This window comes from Ascidiella aspersa, chromosome 8, assembly GCF_963924565.1.
Source record: "Ascidiella aspersa chromosome 8, kaAscAspe10.2, whole genome shotgun sequence".
In the NCBI taxonomy this organism is placed as follows: Eukaryota; Metazoa; Chordata; class Ascidiacea; order Phlebobranchia; family Ascidiidae; genus Ascidiella; species Ascidiella aspersa.
The window spans coordinates 20547172-20569291 of NC_139454.1; the positions used below are offsets into that span (position 1 = coordinate 20547172).

The 22120-nt window shown below is 34.7% G+C and overlaps 1 protein-coding gene across 2 annotated transcripts in view; it reads left to right on the top strand.

Annotated features, from left to right (window-relative positions):
• Window positions 1–1257: 1257 nt before the first annotated feature.
• Window positions 1258–22120, top strand: part of LOC146136794 (phosphorylase b kinase regulatory subunit alpha, liver isoform-like) — a 36584-nt gene continuing 15721 nt past the window's right edge. Inside the window, exons 1-21 of one of the 2 annotated variants that reach the window (XM_083395731.1) lie at window positions 1258–1410; window positions 2157–2315; window positions 3940–4011; window positions 4417–4561; window positions 5338–5501; window positions 5832–5972; window positions 6440–6544; window positions 6830–6922; window positions 7911–8087; window positions 8776–8962; window positions 10497–10590; window positions 11732–11885; window positions 13046–13190; window positions 13498–13576; window positions 13907–13980; window positions 14446–14643; window positions 15741–15761; window positions 17714–17771; window positions 18341–18451; window positions 19735–19849; window positions 21784–21905. In XM_083395731.1, the coding sequence (XP_083251857.1) occupies window positions 1333–1410; window positions 2157–2315; window positions 3940–4011; window positions 4417–4561; window positions 5338–5501; window positions 5832–5972; window positions 6440–6544; window positions 6830–6922; window positions 7911–8087; window positions 8776–8962; window positions 10497–10590; window positions 11732–11885; window positions 13046–13190; window positions 13498–13576; window positions 13907–13980; window positions 14446–14643; window positions 15741–15761; window positions 17714–17771; window positions 18341–18451; window positions 19735–19849; window positions 21784–21905 (2492 nt within the window). In that variant the 5' untranslated portion in view covers window positions 1258–1332. The remainder of the gene's footprint in view (window positions 1411–2156; window positions 2316–3939; window positions 4012–4416; window positions 4562–5337; window positions 5502–5831; window positions 5973–6439; window positions 6545–6829; window positions 6923–7910; window positions 8088–8775; window positions 8963–10496; window positions 10591–11731; window positions 11886–13045; window positions 13191–13497; window positions 13577–13906; window positions 13981–14445; window positions 14644–15740; window positions 15762–17713; window positions 17772–18340; window positions 18452–19734; window positions 19850–21783; window positions 21906–22120) is intronic. The other variant, XM_083395732.1, reaches the window with a different exon arrangement.

Consider the following 22120-nt stretch of genomic DNA (forward strand, 5'->3'; position numbering starts at 1 on the left):
GTAGCGAATGCTAAGGAGTTCGTCTGAAACCATTCGGCTCCGAATCCTGTTTATAGTAAATTAACTTTAGTCCGTGTGCCGAGTCTTACTCCTGCCAAATTAGCCACCTCCATCGTGTCATCTCAACTGCAACTTGGCTGTATTCCATACAATCTCATAATTAAAGAGATTGAATACACAATTAGCTCATAGGATGTAAATTACATACTCACGCCACGCGGGTTTATTCTCCAAATCTCCCATTCACTCTTATACGAAAATGGAAAATATTGCACTCTATGCTATCTTAACTTTACGACAGGGTTCGCGGCTCACAATTATCAATTCAAGAGCCTTCAAAAAGCCATGCTACGACAACAGGGGCGGATCGAGAAAAAGTTGGAAAACTAACCCACTAAAAGAGCACACTATAAAACTATTTCGATCAAGAATGTTGTTCGTCACATTTTATCACCGCTTTGCGGCAGTGAGTTAAAAGGAGGTTTTTATAGGAAAGACACCAAATAAATCATGCCACGGTTCAATTTCGCCTTGTCAACGCTGGAAAGACGTTGAAGCGCTTTCCCTGCAAATCGAGTAGAATGGTGGATCAACAACGCCAGCTTTTTATGATAATTAATTTGCATTGGATTCAAATTAAATTTTACCAAAAGGCATAAAAACGCTAAATTGTATGTTTTAACCAAACAAACAAATTTTCTCAAAATATGAATCAGACAATAAAACAAAAATAAATTAGTTGCCACATATTGACAAATCGGAATAGAAATCAGATCATGGTCACGTGGGCAGTACATAAGGTACATGTTCAACAGTATTTCTTAGCATCTATATTCTACATTTGCATGTGTTCAACGTTATTGTAGCTTTGCCATTTCCCCGTAAAATTAAATAAATAAACAATAAAAAAAAATAATAAAACGTTGTATTAATAGGAAAACACTTATTTGTGGACACTACAATGGTTTGATATTTTATTCCAAAAAAACATGTTACGAATTTTTAAACAAATATTTCGAGAAACTATTTGAGCTAAATTTTATATATAAATGAGAAAAATCCTAGCATATGTTAATACTAAAACATATAAGGACCAAGATGTCTGTCAGAAACACTGGAACAAAGATATTATCTCTTCGCCGGAATGTCATAATACCACGTGTGTGTTCAAAAATTAAAATTCTATGAGTCAATTATTTTAACACCATTCAAGCGTAGCAACAGATGTTATTGTTACGGATCAATGCACGCCATCGGATTGTACTGTGATTGTTATTTATTACATTTTTTATGTTTTTATTTATAAAATACAAGTGTTATTGATCATAAATTATGAGAAGTCGGAGTAATTCTGGAGTTAAACTAGATAACTATGCTAGAATCATTCAAAAAAGCATCCTGAAATTTCAAGTACGTTGTTTTTTGTCTTGTTGGATTGTTTTACTCTTTACAAAAAGTCAAAATAAACTTGGTTTTTGCTGCCTAAAACATTTTAAAGGGGGTGTTTATTTAAAGGCGAGGTAAATCAATATACAGTTTTGAATAATTTGTAACATATATATGTGTCTAAATGCAGTTTTGTAGGACAAGTCATTTTGAAATGACTTTAGTCCCAGTCGAGTCATTCGTAAAATAAGTCAAGTATTTTTGAACAAATAACAAGTCCCAGTCCAAGTTATCGGTTGCCCAACTCAAGTCCCAATCTAGTCATAGTTAAAGCAAATCAACTTCAAGTCAAGCCCTTTTCAAAAAAATAAAACTATAAATTATGAAAACTGGCAAACTCCTCCGATTATGTATGAGCAATAACTCAAGTAAAACATAACCGTTCCGCAACATATAGGAAGCAAATTGTTTTATGTGCAAAGATTAGGATAAATAACGCAATTTTATGAATAATTGCTTAATAAAAACAATTTATTTTAACCCAAGTCATGAATCCAAATGACTTAAGTCTAGCCAAGTCATTTGCCCAAAAGACTTAAGTCAAGTCAAGTCATTTGAAAACAGTGACTCAAGTGAACGAAAGTCAAGCCATTGACTTAAGTCATTACAACACTGTCTAAATGTGAAAAATTTGTCATTTCTTAGAAAAACGAATTCAACAGATTCTTTATTGTTTTTACCAAAAGTTACTCGATTTTTTAATTTCACAGGATCCAGTGTCAGGATTATTTTCCGCTAGCAAAGGCGAGCCTCATGCCTGGGTCAGGGATAATCTATACTCAATTCAAGCGGTTTGGGGTCTTGCTCTTGCTTATCGGAAACAGGCAGACTTGGATGAAGACAAAGCGAAATATTATGAGCTGGAACAGGCAAGTTTTTAACTGAATTGATATATACCACTTGCCTTTTATTGTATAGTAGCACCTCAGTTTAATGCAATCTACTTGACTGAAGGCTTTCAATATTGTACCAGGTTATGTTTATGTACAGGGTTGGCCTTAAGCACTCGCCCGCTCGCCAATGTGAGTGCAAATCGCTCCTGGCGAGTGCTGAATGACACCCACTCGCCCGACTGGCGAGTGGCTTCGGCTAAAAATTTAATTAGTTGCTGTAGTGTAGGACAACTTGGGTTAAGCGCCACTACTAAGCGAAATATTACTTAGCGCCAGTTATTTCCTTAAACATCGAAGTCATGTTTGAAGCTCGTAATAAAGACGCTTTGTCCCGTTTTCAAAAAGTCGTTTACCGGCAAACAATCAAAGACATCATCTTGTGTCGCCTACTTGTGTAACTACAGCTGATAATTAGCAAAAATCTGGGTGTAGCTTTGTGAAATTAGCGAGTAAAACTTTAAATTTCATTATGCTCTGTCTGTCGGTTTTTTTGTAAGTAATTGTGTGTGTCTAAGTGTCATTATTGTTTGTGGTGTGGTAATATTCTACTCTTGCAACCAATACATCTGTACATTGGGTTTTCTTGTTGTGGTCTTTAATATAAGTTCTCTTTGGTAGGTTATTTAATGCCCGAAAATAAGGACTCACTAACGGCTTTACAGGAGGCCTAGGTAATTTTCTAGAATTACTAGTAAAGTCGTAACAGACCCACTATAGGGCGTCGCTCAGCACAGAACCTCAGTTGCATGTGGTTTTTAACTTTTCGAATGAATGGTTTAGATGTAAATTTGACTATTTTGTCAGTATTCTCTGTTCAATCAGTAACTATAGTGTTAGGCAAAATGTTGCGTTTTGTTTGTGGCGCGAAGCAACCTACGGTGAAACGTCCTTCAAGCAAATAAATGTCACAATACGAAAAAACGAGAGAGCGCGCAGGAGCATTTTTAGAAAAATGGCGTTATTTTTTTACTAAAGATTGCAAATATTTCGCTGAAAAACATTGTTTTAAGCGTAAACTGCTTTATGGGTCATTACTGTATTTATCCATGCATGAAAATAAACGACCAGACTTTTATAAAAACTAATGTTTACGTATAGAAACCATAATTGAGGTTAACGATAACCCAAGAAATGACTGCGCTAGGACGGTAGTTTACAAACGGCACCAAATATTTTTGGCGAGTGTTATTTCGTCCGGGCGAGTGTAAATTTTTGCTTAGGAACAACCCTGATGTAGCTTAAAATTGTGCGCCTATATATAAGTTATTTCTAAAATTTGCACAGCCGTAAATGAAATACACATACCGTGAGTTGACTTGCATTTTTGTGTATTTTGTGTTTTTAGGCCAAACTTTGTAACCTGTGAGGTCTATAGATATATGGCAAGGCAAATTATTATTCGTTTATGGGTTTTCCTCTCCTATTAAACTTAGGTTTTATCATATAGAATATAGATAGTCTGTTTGACGTGTATCCAGTTAAGGAATTTTGTTATAAATAATTTAGGGAAAAAAATAATTTGAAAAATAACAATCTGTTGTTGTTAAAATTCTTCTGGTAAAAAAATTGAACGAAAACACACTTTCTTGTTGTTTTTTAGAGTGTCATAAAATGTATGCGCTCACTTCTCATGTGCATGATCAGACAAGCGGACAAAGTTGAATTGTTTAAGGTAACAGACTTAATATTGTTTTTTGCTTTGTAGGTCTATTGATGAAGTAGATTTTAAGTAATATTACCAGAGTTTTTTCAAGCTTTACCTTTATGGTGTCAAATTACTTAATGGGACGACTAGCCCCTTCTTTGTTATGATTTGCAAAACATGTAATTCTTTCTATATGTATGACATTTCTTTTTAAAGATAAGAAATCCTGCCGATTTGTTTGCATCACAACCTAATAAAAACTAAATACCATATTTAAAATAAAATCTGTGTTTATATTTCTATGTTAGGCAAGTTTGAAATTTTAGTCACATCCAAATATTAATCAGCAAATCGACTCACAAGCCAATCTTGATTGTTTCAGCATACTCTTTTTTATTTTTTGGTATTTACTCTCTACATACTTTTATTCAGGAAAATCAATCATCTGAAAATGCTCTGCATGCGAAATACCACAGCAGAACATGTTCTAGTGTGGTCGGAGATAGAGACTGGGGTCATCTACAACTCGATGCTACCGGCTTGTACCTCCTAATGCTGGCACAAATGACTACCTCCGGTAAAAGTCAATGAGCCTTTATCACAGTGGTGCCCAATTCCATTACCTATAATTTTTTTCACATGCATGTTTGTATTGAAGTTTAGTTTAGTCAATATTTTACAACATCATATACACAGTAGGTAAACAGATGCTTATTTTTAAGTTGCATTAAACAACCATGTTTTATAATAAATAATCAATATCAATAGATATATAAGACTAAAAAAATTAGTGGAGGAATTAAATTACCAAGCACATTGTACTGTATTTTATAGCATCTTATTGTCGTAATCTTTCTTTCTTTAAAACATATTAGGCATTGTTTCCAGAAAAAACACTGCATAAGTAATATATATGTGGTAACGCTGAACCGCATTTGATCCTAATAAAAATATCAAAACATGTGTCCGCAAAATTTTCTAAAATAACCAGCATCTTCTTTTTTTACTTTGTTTTGATATAAAAAAAATGTCGCTTTTAAGAGTTTTGCATAAACCTGAAAATTAATTGATTGGTTATCGACCATTAGTCAGTAAATCATAAAACAAATGGCTGACAACACCAAGACACTAATGCAGTAAGTCAAACAACAATGTGTTCTTTTAATTAATGTTATTCCTAATAGGTCAAAATTTTGCCCAAAAAAATTTATTTAGGTTGAAATATACATTATTTAGGTCAAAAAATAATAGTCCTAATTATGACAAAAAATTTAGCTATTTGCAAAAATGTAATCTTTAAAGTAAAAACATTGTGTCGATGACTTCATGCCTTGTTTTGTTTATTACTTGAAGGTCTTGAAATCATCTACAGTTTGGATGAAGTTGCTTTCGTGCAGAATCTCATTTACTACATTTCCATAGCTTATCGAACACCTGACTATGGCATTTGGGAGCGTGGGGACAAAACTAACCACGGTGTGCCGGAACTTAATGCAAGCTCAGTTGGAATGTGTAAGGTTCGTTGTAGGAAAAGAAATACAGAATTTTTTATGTGAAGAGTTTTAAATATTGAATAATGCGTATGTTAATTGCGTTACTCTGGAATTCTATTCATCATTAGGAATAACAAAATGTTAGTTTTATGATTTCAAATTGTAGTTTTAGATGTTCTTTTTACAGAAAATTTCTATTGAATCTGTTTTATTTGTATCTCATATTAAACATGTGTCTTTCCGAACAAATCAACTGGATATTTAAAGTAACTATACATCAGTAAAAAAGCCAATTTTTCCTGTTTGATTTTTCACTTTAAATTATTTTGTCACCCATTAAACAATTTTTCTTAGGCTGCGCTTGAGGCTATGGATGAGTTGAACCTGTTTGGGGCAAGTGGAGGCCCCCAGTCGGTGATTCATGTCACCCCTGATGAAAAGGCTCTTTGTCAGGCGATCCTTCAAAGTATGTTGCCACGTGAATCAAACTCGAAGGTAAATCAAAACATGTTCAAATGCTATTTGGTATTATTGTTTTTACAAAATATATGAAACAAGACGCAAATTAATTTTTTTTATTGAATCTTCAACTCAGCAAATTGGCGAGTTACCTAAAGCTGTTTTTTTTCTGCTCCCAAGGTGCGTCTGAAAAAATCTTGACTGTATACAATGTATTGTAACTTTTATAATTTGCAGAACTAATAATAATCACTGATTTAAATGTAGGTGGTTTTGTAGTTGTTTTTGTAACTTACATAAACTCATATATCTGCTTTTTTAAATATACTCTATTATACCTGTGGGGAATTTTAAAGTTTCAAGGGACGAATTGATATTTGTGTCCAAAATTGCAGTTATGTTAATTGTTTAGCGCCTGACCAATTTGCCTGCATATATATACATTTTGCCACAAGTTATGATTAGAGCTCACCTGTTTTGTAACAAATGTTTGTATTTTTTAGGAAGTTGATGCAGGCTTACTTAGCGTGATCGGCTACCCTGCCTTTGCAGTTAACGACCCTGCAATAGTGGATGCAACAAAACAGGAGATAGTAGATAAGTTGCAGGTCATTTACTTGTCTATGTTCAAATCATCAACATACTTCCTCAAACAGACACAGATCATTAACTGAAGATGATACAAGCATCGAAACTTCTTAATAATCAAGATAATGTCGATCTGCTCCGCCTTTTTGGCTTTGCAATTCATTATACACAGATAGTTATTTGTAATTTGAAGTGGTAATGAAAACATCTAATTCAAAATAGAATTTTCAAGCTCTTTATATATTGATATGTTTTTTAAATTGAGTCTAAAAGCCATGCTCTTTTATGAAAAATTTGACTTTCAGGGTCGATATGGGTGCAGTCGATTTTTACGCGATGGCTATAAAACTGCTCTTGAAGATTCGTCAAGGCTGCACTATGAACTTGCAGAGCTTAAGGTGGTAATGCGTTTTGTTGACCTTGATTGATAATCATGTTGTTGTCTGTAGTGTTGACTGTGTATATTGGCCTTTGTAACAAGCAGTAATGCATTTAGCCCAGGGGTGTCCAACAAGCGGCACGCGTGCCAAATGTGGCACGCGACCTAATAAAAAATGGCACGCAAAACCACCCCAAAAAATTATTATTTAGCCAATTGTAAAAAAGCTCAATTTGTTATTCAGCCAATTGTCAAAAAAGTCCAATTTGTTATTTAGCCAATTGTCAAGAAATACTAAATTTGTTATAGCGCCAATTGCCATTGTTTGTTCACAATATAAAACAATTGCGGCAATCACGAGTGGAGGCTAGCATTCACAGGCTAGCAGCTTGGTGTGAAGAAGCAAAAGTCGGCTCACCGACGGACACTTAACCGCAATAAAACGAATTCCTACTAGTTTTCCATGTGTAAATAAATAAACGTTTTTATTATTTGTTAAAAAGCGCTTTTAAGATTCAAAAGAATTAGTTACGAAACTTTGGCACGGGAAGAAGTTATAATGTAAAAATTGGCACGCCGGCATGTTTGAGTTGGACACCCCTAATTTAGCCGAACTTGAACCAAATAAAGAATAAATTTAGAAAGCTATGAATCATTACTCAACATACCAAAAATATTTTTTTCCTTAATTTTTATATTCCTTCTACTTAAGCAGACTAGGGGGACTTGTCATTTTATCAAGCATAATCATTATATGAATATGAAGTTGCTTGTACTAACAGATTAAGCAAGCATTGGCGTATGGTTGTTTCTCGACTGGCTCCTCTCTGGGCCTGCATAGCTCAGTTGGTAGAGCGAAGGTCCCGGCTTGACGGGAGGTCGTGAGTTCGAACCTCACAACAGGCTAGTTGTTTTTCTGGCCTGCCCTGCTTGCGTTATAGATCAACAGATTTGGTGAGCCTGCAATGGATTTCGCTGAACATAACCATGTGTTTTATATCTATAAGATGTTTGAGGGTATCGAGTGTGAGTGGCCGGTCTTCTGGACTTACTTGATTCTGGACGGCATCTTTAACGATAACCAAACGCAAGTTTACGAGTACAACGACGCCCTTCGTGAGATTATGGTGGTGGAAGATGACATACAATGCATACCCGAGCTGTACACTGTCCCTGCTGATCGGGTAAGCCAAAATGTCAAACTCAATCACTTCTAAACATAAAGAATCACTTCTAACATAAAGAGTATTACAATTATCAGCATTTATCTCAATTGAATGTATTGTGATGGCAGTAATCCTTAAACAGAGAGAAAAAAGTCCTTTTGCATTTGCAAGGGGTATACATTTTTTTCAGAATATTTGTTAGAGGATAAACTACAACTAAAAAAAAAATATTAATTTATCCATAGTTTTGACTAAATTCCTGTTTAAGGAAATAACATATGGGGTTTCTTAAATTTTGAGGGATCTGTAGCAAATTGAAGTTGTTTAGAATGTCACAAAAGTTCATTGCCATTTTATAAAACATGATTTTACCTAGCACAACATATGTAAACCATATTATTAAAAAAATAAAAACAAAACGTTTTATCCGAGAGTCTCACGCCCCCTAGGTGGTATCACCCCCAATATCCCCCCCCACACACACACACCCTAGTTTAAGAATCCCTGATATAAAAGATTATTGTTCATTTTACCCTGGACTATTATTAAACTGGGATTTTTACTCAGAACTTGTAAAATATATTTTTGAAAACCCTGTTGTCTAAAAAAGTCAGTTATGCAGACTGACAAAATCATATCAAATAGTGTTTTTACAACAATGTATATTATTTATCTAGTAGTGGATTAAGTTTTTTTACTTTTAAAGGTTGAGCATGAAAAGACAAACCCACACAGTCAAGACCGCATCCCTACAGGCAAGAGGCCCCATTTATGGGGACAGTCCCTTTACCTGTTGGGTCAGCTGATGATTGATGGGTTCCTGGCCCCAGGGGAGATTGACCCCCTTAATAGACGCTTTGCGACAACCCCAAAGCCAGACGTGGTTGTGCAAGGTGAGTGTTTAACTTGAATTATATACACATGTAACCAGAGCTGCGGAGTCTGTTAAAAACAACCCGAGTCCGACTAATTTACATAACTAAAATAACGTGGATGTTCAGCAATCCACTTATAGCGGGTGTTGTATAATTCATTCACTCAAAATGCATAGTTGGAAAAAATTCCACCATATATGCTATTATACCTTTACAATTTCCAGTTGGCGGTCATATCAGTTTTACAATTTAGTACTGCGCATGTCGGACTCCCGAGTCCGACTCCAACTCCGCAGCCCTGCATGTAACTATATACCAGTGTTGTCAACTAGTCATTTTTAAAATGACTTTTTCAAAAAATAACAAATGGATTCGCAAACCAAGTCATCAGTTGCCCAAGTCAAGTCCCAGTCAATTCGTTACTAAAGCAAGTCAACTTCAAGTCAAGTTATTGACATAAAAATTAAACATTACATTTAAACGTTAAACTGATAATGAGCATTAACTAAAAACGTTACATATAGCAATCAAATTGTTTTAGGTGCAAAATTTTAGATAAATAAATCATTTTTTTAATGTTTCATGAAAAGACTTAATTTTACATGCAGTACCTAAATACCAATTATTTTTGTATACTTAAAAAACATATGTTTTCACTTCTTTAAAATTAAGATAAGTATATATATGCTGTAAGAATGGTAATGCTTATACAGAACAGTCAATAAACAGAAACTAATAATAAGTATTTATAGCCGTTCGTGGTAAAGTCATACTGCTTTCAATATTGGATTAAAGTGGCAATCTATATATGCTGGAAAAAATGTTTGATATACATTTTTGAATCGTTTTAGTCGTAGAGTTTTTATTTAAAAAGTTCAAAATATAATTAAAGGCTTAGTGTGGGAGTAATCAGATTATGGACTTATGCAGATTATAACTTATGTTTTACTGCAAATTATTTTCTCAATATAAAACTCTGGGTTGGTGACAACAGTCTGTATTGTTTGTTGCGCTAAACATGTTACAGTTCTTGTATGGGAGATCTTGTGCGTTACTAGGTGAGGTATATTTATGTAAAAAATACAAGTTGATTGCCATATTTTATCACTCAATAGTAAATTCTGTTTTATTTAAAAAAAATTGGAAATTTATCGTCAGGTTTATAGATTAACGGATTTTATATCAATAATGACTGTCGAAGTAGTTTAAAGGATAAAGCCGCAACATTTTTTTCGGCCAATGCTTTCTGAACTACTATAACTGCTGTATGTAAAAATATTGTGATTTGTTTTTACTTCACTTTTATAACTATTTATTATATGTTAGTGCTATTTTATCACATTTCTTCTAAGACTTTGGTGTTCTTTTCTGATACCAGAGTGGCGAAATATAGGGTAAAATATGGAAAGAGTTCCGTTGCTGGCAAATTTGTGCCACAAATCGTTTTGTTTTAGTTCTTAGGTGGTCCAGATTGACAGAGCCTCTCTGTATTGATATTGTTTCTGTCTTTTTTTTATTTACTGTTCTCAATTGCTCGCTTTTTGGTTTTCAGTGGCATTCTTAGCGGAAGAAAAGAAGTATCAGGAAATGTTGCAGGAAAAGCTTGGAGTCCATGTTAAGACGATTGACGAGATTTATCCAATAAGGTAAGTCAAGCGGATGCAGCAAGCCAGCAACCCTTCAAAAATACATAAAAAAATTCGACATCTTTGAGCAGCAGTGGCGGAAAAGATACTGGTCGGTTAACTTGGGATGTGGTAGAATTATGGATGACTGAGTTAACTAGAGCGATGATTTTTTTTTTGACCAAAATTTGTCAAAATTTACACGTTGGGTCAAAATTTGTCAGAATAATTTCAAGTCAGTATTGATTAAAATTAGTTTTGGATAAACCCGTAAAAATAGGTTTTCTGTAAAATACATAAATCACGATGCTTCGTTAGAAAATGTCTACAAATTTTGCAGCAACCCTTGAAAAAAAGAAAAATATATATATGTAAAAATTAAAATTCACATCTAAGTTTTTGTTATTTTTTGTAGAACTTAGTTTTCTTTTAAATACATAAATCACGATGCTTCGTTAAAAAATGTTAATAATTTTTTCATTTTTCATAGCCTTGGGACAAATCAAGCCAATCACGTACTTCTTAGTTCAAACATCTCAAATTAACTTGTTTATTGACGACGCAATTCTAATACCGTTTAATGCAGGGAGTCGAACCGGAACTTTTTGAACCGGTTTTTGGCCACTTTTTCTCGAACCGTAACCGAACCTGAACCATTTTTTGTAAGATTTTAAGGGACTGGAGCTCAGCCGAATATTTTAAAAGAACCTAAACCTTAACCTTGACCGAACCTGTCAAAAAAGCGATTCATTCCAGCATGACGTCACAAGTCGTGTTTTACATAGTCAAGTTATGCCATCTTCGAAATTTTATAAAAAAAACAATATTTTGTGAATAAAACGTTGCTTTCAATTTTTTAGATCCTTAATAATGAGCTGCCTGTTTTCAATGCGCCACAAAACTTAGATTCATTACGAGTTGCAATTCAATAGTTATTCTTTATATTTAATGACCCACATTTTAAAGTTGAACGGAACTGTATCCAAACCGGAGCTTTATATCCCGGTTATGAAAATAAATATAGTCGAACCGGAACTTTTAATTGCCCCGAACCGGAACTGAACCGGATACCGAAAATACCTTCGAACCCGAACCGAACCTGAACAAGAAAAGTCGAACGGTTCGACTCCCTGGTGTAATGCCGCATTAATTTCCTTTTTAGAATCCAACCTGCCCGTATTCTTGCGTCTGTCTACACGCACATGGGAAAATGCCCCAAACTAAATCTGTCTGGTCGGCCCAACACTGAGATCGGAATTCTCGGGACCAGCAAACTCTACAAAATTAGAGGGCATACTTTCGCCTTTATTCCAAATGTAAGTAGTATGTATATAAACTGGCACTACCAGGCTTAGCAATAATATTAAAAAAACAGCTCTTCTGGTAATTTTAATTCTTTACGTTTCGGCAACCTATGTAAGTCGCCTTCGTCAGGACTGACAGAAAGCCGTGTCCATACAGACCTTTCAGTTCAATATATAAACTGTTGCTACCATGAGTAGTGTAATTTTAATTGTAATTATGTTGTATTACTCCAACTAAAAGTGATTACGTTTTTGTTTTTTGCATGATCTACAACGTATTCTTTTATTGATACCTACGAAATGGTTAAGTACGAATTACTTTATCCTCATTTTGTGATCGTTTTTGTACCAATTTTGTTTTAGGTTTCAGTGCTAAACATGTTGTTTTCGGAAAAATATGTTCTACCCTTTTTCCTGTGTCATATTCAAATCTGTGTACAGCTGTTCATATAATGCAATGTTTCTCAGCCTTTTATGGCTAGCGGCACCCCTCAGAAATAATAAATAGATTGCGGCAACCCTAAATTTTTTGTCGTGGATAATTCACTAGAATATCACAATAAACGGAACTGGAACAACACAACTCATCAATTCTACACAACGTAGGAAGTTTTAATTTGATTTATTCCATAGTCTTTACAAAAAAGTTGTAAGAATTGAGCAAACAGATTCTTAAAGATTCTCAAATATCTCTCGGCACCCTTGAATATTAGAACCCCTGCTGAGAACCACTGATATGATGTTTATGTGTACCTAAATGGTGATGAACTTAGTTATACCTTGCAGCTTTGATTTCCAACGGGGTTAAGTAGTCGGTTTAAAACCGGCAAATGTCCAACTTTGGCCGAAGAAATTCGTTCGAGTCTTACTTAAGCCAAACTTACAGACAAGTTCAAGTCCCAATTACGGCTTCCAATTCACGGCAACGGATTTCACCTATCTATGTAACTTAAATAGGGTGGATATTAACTTATCAGCTCATAAGAGTGTCATACAACTCCACTTCCCACAATACGTACCCTACGCTGCTCAATCCTTGCGACTTACTATCGGTTTGCGAACTTGCTACTACTGTACATGCGTAGCCAAATAAATGGGCTCGATAGAGTCCCAAGTCTGACTCTGTACCTTACATTTATTGGAGCATAGTTATTATTTTTTATTTTTTACAGCTTCTAGATCAACGAGACTTTTACATCACATTGGACACGGATATGTTGATCGACATGATGCTTACAGAACTTCAGTATTTATCCACTTATTGGACCATGCTTGGCAGACCAATAATCACTGTGCCCATACATAGGGGAATGCTGAGTAGGGCTCAATTCTATATTTATAATATATGTGGTTTGAAGATAAAGTTTGCCACCGATATTAACATATATTAACATAAAATAGAAATATAGGATATTTGTTAGAATTTTATCCTTATAATTTCTTATTTGGACCACAAGAATGTAATTAAACAGTACCATATAAAAATAAAAGTCTAAAATTGCAATTTATAAAAACAAAAGCCTAAAATTGCAAATATATTTTTAAAATAAATAAATTGTAAAAGCTGAGTTAATTTGTGAAATTAAAGACAGTACTTTTTATTCTGAAAACCAAATATTTTTAGACGAGGATGGTGAATCTTTTAAACCATCATTGATTTCCACTCTTCGTAAAATTCAAAGTGGGTATCTCTACGGAGTGAGGTAAACAATTAAGGCACTTGTTATTTTTTTTTAATTTACCTTTATAAAACTAAAATTTTTATATTTACAGTAAGCTTAAGGACATTGAAATTCCAATTTAGTACTAAATACTTTCCCTATTCTGTCTCAGTGCTAATTGTTTGTAACTTAAAAATATATATGTTAATGAGGTTGGATTGTATATTAATAGAACTGGTTTGGAAAGAAGCTCTGAACCACTTTGCTATACTTTACATGAAACTACTAGTGCCCTATTGCAATATATATTTCATCCTTTGCATATGGTTTATCTTATTTAACATTGAAAAAATGTTTGTATGTTTAATTTAGAGTTGTTCTCGGAACTTTAGAAAGCTTCCTAAGCACATCTTGCTTGACACGGCTGACTTTTCTTGACGACGAAAGTATGTTTTAAAACGCATTTTCAATACTAATACGTAAATGTATTTGCTATTATATTTATTAAATAAATTATTGTCTTCACCATATCTATCATAAGAATACAGAAGAGAAACAATGTTTTTATAGTAATATGGTGGATATAATTAAATAAGGAAACCATATATTCTTCATTTTTCTTGTAAATTTTCAAACAGTAGTTTTAAGTTGTAGTGATGCTGGCGGTTGCTTTTTATACTAATATACGTTATTATATTTCCTGTTATATTTATTAATTAATATCTTCAGAATATCTATCATTCATAAGAATATATAACAGAAACAGATTTTCTGTTATATTTTGTTGGTTCTACTTGAATAACGAAGCAATGTATACTTCAATTTATTTTCACTTTCCAAATGGTAGTTCTAAGTTGTAATGTTGCTGACGGTTGCATTTTTTCATAGACCAAGTTTTCGATTATTTTCAGGTGTTGTTGACCCTGGTTTTGTCGATCTGCTCTTATCCCGTCCGGCTTCCAGGGTGCATCGGCCCCAGAATGACATGGGTAACTTTTTGGGGGCACCCGGGGTCCTTGAGGTCTCGACCCCCGAAGATCAAAAAAGCTTCCTCCTATCTCGACTCAAGGTTAGAACGCGACAAAGAAGGGTGTCAACCGACCTAACAAGTAAGTGATCATTTTTATTTCCTATCTTAGTGGCTTGGCCACACTGCTACCTTTAAATTACTATTGAGACATTTGACCTTGTACAGGGTGCGCCAGAAGTAAATGATGTTTTGTGCAAATTTTTAACATTTTCTATCTGTATGTAAAATGGCCTGAACTGGCGAACACCGTGTATTTATTGTGGAAGGTTTTGTTAGAAATGAGGAATATGTGACTCAAGGGCGCCATCTACATGATGAAATCTTGAAAATATAAATAGATCAAATTGTAACCTTTTGACTTTGAGATGAGACAATAAATGGCTTGTTTGATTCCAAATTTTGTCTCGTTTTCCTATTTTAAAATGTGGTAGGTTTTTCTGCCGCACCCTGTATATCAAAGAAAATAAAACTAATTCTGCATCTATCGACGGGTTTGTGTATAAGGCATGTTTTTTGCGTTTATATGTCATGATAAGGACGTTTTGTCGTTGATTTGGAATTGCTACTGTTGAGAAAACACGCTTCCCCTATAAAGCCTATATGATTATACAAGCGGAATATAGCCAATGAAAATATAAATTTACACCAGTTTTTGATGCATGCTAGTTTCAACAAAGTCATTTGATTAATTTCGAGTTAATGTGTGCTAAAACAGTATTGCTTAAGCTTTAGATGAAGATAAAATATATTAGAACTGTATAAGTTTGAAACGTAATATAGTAAACCCATAAATATTAGTTTAGCAAAATCGGGAGGATATAAGTTATTCAAAATGGATTATGGTGTGTGGACTGTGGAGTAAGATCTGGAGTGGTAATCAAACAATCAATCGAACATAATATTTATTTTGCATGTAAGAAAAAATAAAGATTACTAGGTTGATATTTATAAAAATTTTACGCATACTTTGACACCAAATGGTTGTTTAAATTTAAAATATTTAAGGTTTTTTAAAGAGAACAATATCTATGACGATTGCAGCCGATTGAATTTGGCTAGAAATTTCATTCACAAAAAGATGTTTCCTAATTTTGTGTCTCAGTCACAGTAGGAGCCCATCTAGTGCATTTTGAGTGGAACACCAATCGCTTTTTAATGTTTGATTCTTCAATGTAGGTTCACATGTCACTACTCCTGGTAAGTTTGCACTGTGCGCTAATCTTTCTAAACAAAGCAATTAGTTGAGACACCTCTTTACTTTCATTCTGCTTTCTCCAACTAACACGTTTAACGGCTGCAAAACGCTTTACATTTCATTTCCTCACCTTTGCGTGTGAAAAGTTTTTTGTTGTACTTAATACAACCCTGTTTAACCATATATAAACACCTAACACATTGTTGCTTTCTTCTATCTTTAGTTTAATGACATACGCACACTGTGTAATTACGATTTCCTCTTTCCTGCATGGTGTTTTATTGCTGTTCAGTATAAGTTGCTTGGCCTTCTAAATTTCATAAAATCCACTAACAATGCATGAAAATGTTTTATGTAATTGTTTTGTTAAAATCTTGGCTCCTAAATGCATGGTTTACAGCAGGGGTCGGCAACCAACAGCCCGCGGGCCGGATCCGGCCCGCCGATGTAATTCATCCGGCCCGCCGCCTTTTGACAAATTAGACACGAGTCTATTTGACATACTTTTTGACTATTTTAACTACTTAATTGCTGAAAAATGTCGCGCTTCACGCGAATGTTCATTCTACGTCCGGTTTTTTTACGTATTGATGGTACCTTTTCAACTAGATCAGCGAAACCGTTGCGCCGTGGAAAGCTGCCAAGTAAGTGCGTTTCGCAAAATGGGAAAAAGTATTAGAAAATATTGGATATATATTTTTTAACATTTTTCTATTTTCGCCAATGTAATAAAAACTTGCAAAATATTTAAAAGAAATACCGGTCTACCAAAAAAAATCGCTCGCTACGCTCGCCAGATGCGCCTTGACTTGAAACACTTAACAAACACTGAGCTAGATTAACTTTAAATGTTATCGCGTGCTTCAAAGTAGTTTTATTACACTTTTCATTCGCTTTGCGTCAACACTTTGCTGCCTCTGTAAAATGAAATTAAACACGTTTTAAGTGCGAAAAATATCCAAGGCCTGCCTGATTCACGTTTGTTCTAAATTGTTAATCACACAATTCTTAGCCATCACTTTGTGCGGCCCACAAAGACCTTTTCAAGTTTGGTTTTGGCCCGCGACTAGAAAAAGGTTGCCGACCCCTGGTTTACAGAATTTAATACGGATGTCCGATAATATTATATCGGAGCCGCTAACCGATGCCAAGCAATATTATCGGTATACTCGTCCTGGTGTCGGTGCTGATCCAATATCAAATTAGTTAGTGCATTTTAGTCATGTTTTGCACCCCAACCAAGAGTTTTCTACATTTGAAGACAAATTTCCGAAAAAATATTGCATTTTAAATTGAAGCTAAATAGACTTTCCTAACACAAAAGCTATTTTTGCCCGCCTTGTACCCTAAAAATCATTACCATGGCAGTACAGCACCTTGCAATTTGGTCAATTTCGCCGATTTGACCATAGTCATGACGTCACTTGATATTGGATCGGATCGCGATACTTAAAATATCGGTTATCGGTATCGACATGAAATATCAAGTATCGGACATCCCCCGTAGTGAGGTAACAACTCCTTTTGGAAGCATTGTTGCATTATCACGTTTCAGTTTGTGTGTACCTTTTATTATTCACTTTAAAAGGCGAAGTGGCTTTTGTAATTGCGTTCTAGAAAAATACAAACGTTTGATGGAATATTTTATTGAAGTTTTATTCGTTGCTCTAACTTAAGCCACTCGCTTTATTTAATTCAAGCCCCCCCGGAAAATTTGCGTGTTTTTTTGATTTTTTTTTACCCAAAAACATCGTGTCATTAAGCGTTTGTATCACCAAGATTTTTTTGTATATGACGACAGTTGGAATAAACTGAGCACTTTATTCACTTTACAAGCAACCAAGTGCACTTATAGAGATATATATTTTGATTTACAGTGACGTGCAATGAATGTTCACATATTTGTTAACTTCAATTTTTTTAGGTATTAAAAACCATGTTTAATATATTACAGATATTGCGATCTTTAATGAAGCCCTTCAGAGAAAACTGAGAGCAAGCGAAAGGTGTGTGTTAAGAAACATTCTCGTCAATCATGCCAATCCCCGAAACAGTGACAGACAATACTTAGAAACAGATTTTTTAACAGTTGGTTCTGCTATCTATTTCAAGCAATGCAACAAGTTTGATAAAAAACAAAGTATTTTATTTCTAGTCTAAATTTACCGACTATATCGGCCGATATTTGGCCTTTACCGATATATCGGATCGGTAAATGAATTTGAGTACGAAAATATGATATAATTTTTCCTGTATAACAAACGACTGACCCATTTTTTGCTCAAACAACTTGGGTTTTAGCATAACGCCAAGTTAATTTGTAAAATAATAGGAAAATAATTAATAAAGGTATATAAACTAAAACAATGTTTGAATTTTTTTTCAATTAATTCAATTTTTCAACAGTTCCCAGGTATATAAAACAAAATCGGTATCGGGTATCGGTTGACAAAATTGTAAAAAATCGGTATCGGTCAAAACAGTGAAATCGGACGATCTCTACTAAAAATATCGTTTATTGGCTTAAAGAGTATATAGTGAAACATTTAAAATAATGTTTGTTTGTTATCTGTATTGCAAGCATTTATGAAGAAGGCGCTGAATGCGACCCTTCTGTTTTGGTTGAGCAATTAAAAGACGCCAGTGCTCTATGGGAACAAGCCGACATTCTACGAACTCTGTACACAACCAAGTAAGTCTGCTTTTATACAAACACTACTGAACAAAGTATACATTTATCACCTTAAAAACATGCATTTCGTCGAACTAAAACTCTTTTTAACTAGTTTTGTCAAAGGCGTTTTAAATTGCATTGGGCGAATCATAAAATAATCTGTTTTGCGTGACAATACTACAATTATACGTGTCGCTTTATGTGTGGTTTTCAATCGAAATTTGTAATTTTTATTAAAATATTATTTAGGAATATTCCGATTTTTTAGCTTGGAAGTTTTCTAACGTTTGTCATGTAAGAACTCTGGCAAATGTTTCAAATTTTGAAATTGACCTTTTTTGTACAAATCTGTTAAAATTATTCATTCCGTCCGTTTTGCCGCCTTTACTTTATTAACAAGCGTTATTTAATTTGAACTGTAGGCTTTATTTAACTGTAAAAGCATCGCGCATTGACCACCAATACTTCAAAGACAAATCCACTTTGATAGGAAGAGATTCGTGTTATTCGTCATTAGGCGTTAGTTTCCTGACATGCATCTAATTTTACTGCAACAAAAACGTGTCAATTCTGCAACAACACACGAAACAAGGACATTAAAAAAAACTTCTTTTTTTTTTTTTTGAGAGCGTGAAATATTAGCTACGGCAATTCGTTCACATATATACCTTAGTAAAGCTAGGGCAGCATATAAGTTTATACGGGAATTACGTTTTAATAAAAAAAAAACTTTTACTATACATTTCGTCATATACTTTTTATGTTTTCTTTGCTTAATAATAATAATTTGAATCAAATCCATAAATTCGCCACAATGTTTTATGTCCGATCTGCGATCTCCAGTCATTAGAGTTAACACTCCAACCTAAAAAAATGTTCGACAACCCCCTAGAACAGTTATTATCAGCCTTTTATGGCTTACGACACCCCTCAAAAATAATAAATAGATTTTCAGCACCCTGGCCGGAATTTTCGTTAAGTATTTTACTGAAGTGTAACTACAAATGTAACTGGAGCAACACAAACTTAAAGTATGTAGTAAAATGTCATTCGATATAATTGTCCCGAATAAACAAATAGTTGTATTAATAAGCTTACCAATGGAGCAAAAATCAGATTCTAAAAATTCTCAAATACCTTGCGGCGCCCTTGAGCATTAGAAATGGCACACCAGGGCGCCGCGGCACCTCGGTTGATAACCGCTTCCCTAGGATAAAGATAAGAGTCGCTTTTTGGTCACGCAGCCAAAATTAACATTAAGCAAATTTTGCTCGCATCTTATCACGTGACGTCATCCTCAGAGGTCCGAGCTGGGACACAATGATTGGAGGAAACAGCGGCTCGACCGTGAGCGATCTTATCGAGGAACTGTACGAACGAGCTGCCCAGCAAGGCAACTGGATGGTCATCAGACAGGTGGGTGGGGACTATAGTCTTAAGGACACGACCACACTTGGAAAACAAGATTTATTTTAAGGTTTTTAAAACTAGATTAGAATTGGAACGGAATTAAGGCCGTTTACACTACAGCTGCACTGAGCTGAGCAAAGCGTAATTTGCATTTAAATTCTATTGTGGGGAGCGTTTCACACTTTGCTAAACTCAGGCCCCGTGCAGCAGCTTCAGCTATAGCTTAAAGTTACGCTTTGCTAAACTCCCGCTCCGTACAGCTGAAAAAAAAATACGCTTTGGAGCGATTTCAACGCTTTGCTAAACTCAAGCCCAGTGCAGCAATAGAAAAACGTTACGTTTTGGAGCGATTTTTACGCCCAGCACAGCTCACTGCAGCTGCAGTGAAAATAATTTCACGCCCAGTGCAGCTCAGCTCCGCTCAGTGCAGCTGTAGTGTAAACGGGCCTTTAAGGACACGACCAGACTTGGACAACTAGATTTATTTTAGGTTTTAAACTTAGATTACGACCACAGTCTTACGGACACGACCAGACTTGGACAACTAGATTTATTTCAAGGTTTTTAAACTTAGATTAGGACCACAGTCTTAAGGACACGACCAGACTTGGACAACTAGATTTATTTTAAGGTTTTTAAACTTAGATTAGGACCACAGTCTTAAGGACACGACCAGACTTGGACAACTAGATTTATTTTAAGGTTTTTAAAATTAGATTACGACCACAGTCTTAAGGACACGACCAGACCTGGACAACTAGATTTTTTAGATTGTTTTAAGTTTTTTCAAATTTAAAAACAACTCGTAGTATTTGGGTGGCGACTGGTGCCAGTATTTTGGGTCGCACCAAGAAGTAATTGCGGACCCCCGCTCCAAGACTTGGACAATTAGATAATTCTAGTTTTCTAATTTAATGAATTAGAGCAAAATGCGACTAACTCTAATTCTAATTTAATTTGTGAATTGCTTGTTTGCTCTAATTCTAGTTCTAATCTAATTCGGATTTTACCAAAAATGCTACTTTGTCCAACGGCATTTTTAGTCTCTTAGTCAAGGTAAAGAATTTAAATTCAAACTCTTTGGTTGGAACGTAATTTCCACGGACTAAAAATCATATGCTATGCTAAAATGCCTAAAAATTAGCACACACATAATTGACATGCACATTCCTATTAAAATACTTCTCGATTTAAATGTAATTGATTGTGAATAATAAAATGTAATTTTAGTTTAAATTCTAGTTCAAATTCGTTTTTTAAGAATTCGTTAATTCTAATTCTAATCTAATTTGGAAAAACGGAAATGCTCTAATTTTAATTCTAATCTAATTTTAAAAAGCTAAAATAAATTTAGTTGTCCAAGTCTGCCCCGCTCTATTACTATACATAAGACAAAAAATCAACTTTGTGAAGAAGCTTGACGAGCGCTTGCATACCAGGAATATAGTTTAGCGATTCGTTGGTGCAATTAACACCACTATCCAAACTTAAATAACTGCGAAGTGCGAAATATTAAATGCGTACTTAACCTTGCATATCACGCTGTTATTATAAATATCCCTGTCTCATTGGCTTGCCTAGTTTTCCTTTGTCCTGTTTGCATTGCTGGTAGTTTCAGGGTATGCTTAGCGCCTTTAAGCACAAAATTTTCCTTGAAAAACATAATACTAGATATGAGATAAGCGCGAAAAACTTTTACATTTACGTTGGTAAAATTGCAAAAAATATTTCGAATAGCTTCGGGCCAGTTTGTAAAAGAGGTGACGGGCCGTTGGATGCCGACCCATGGTCTATTACTCTAATCGGTAAAAGCAAAGCGAATCTTGCCGCACGCCAGTTTTGGCTTAACGGAGACCCTTGATTCGCAACGGATTTCGGTTAGCTCTTGAAGGGTTACCGGTCCATCATCTCGTATTCTAAGAGTCTATGCGTTTCTTCAGATGATCGGCTTGCTTCATCACAGAGTGTGCGGCCTCGCCCAATCCATAACCGATTTGCTCGTCCGACAAAAGCAAGTCACTGTCGGCCTTCCGAAAGAACCGAGAGAAACCACCATTACAAGGTCATTCTGTTTTTCTTTTAAGATTTACTTTAATCAATCTTAAAATTGTTCTTTCCTGCAAATATTTTTTTATGAGATACCCGACGTTTCGGTAATTACAGGAAATCTTCATCAGGGCAATGATATTGCAACTTCTTGTAAACCGTGTTCCATTGTGTTTTACTTGGTTGTTAGACTAATATATATAATTTCGCCTAGTTGCAATACCACTGCCC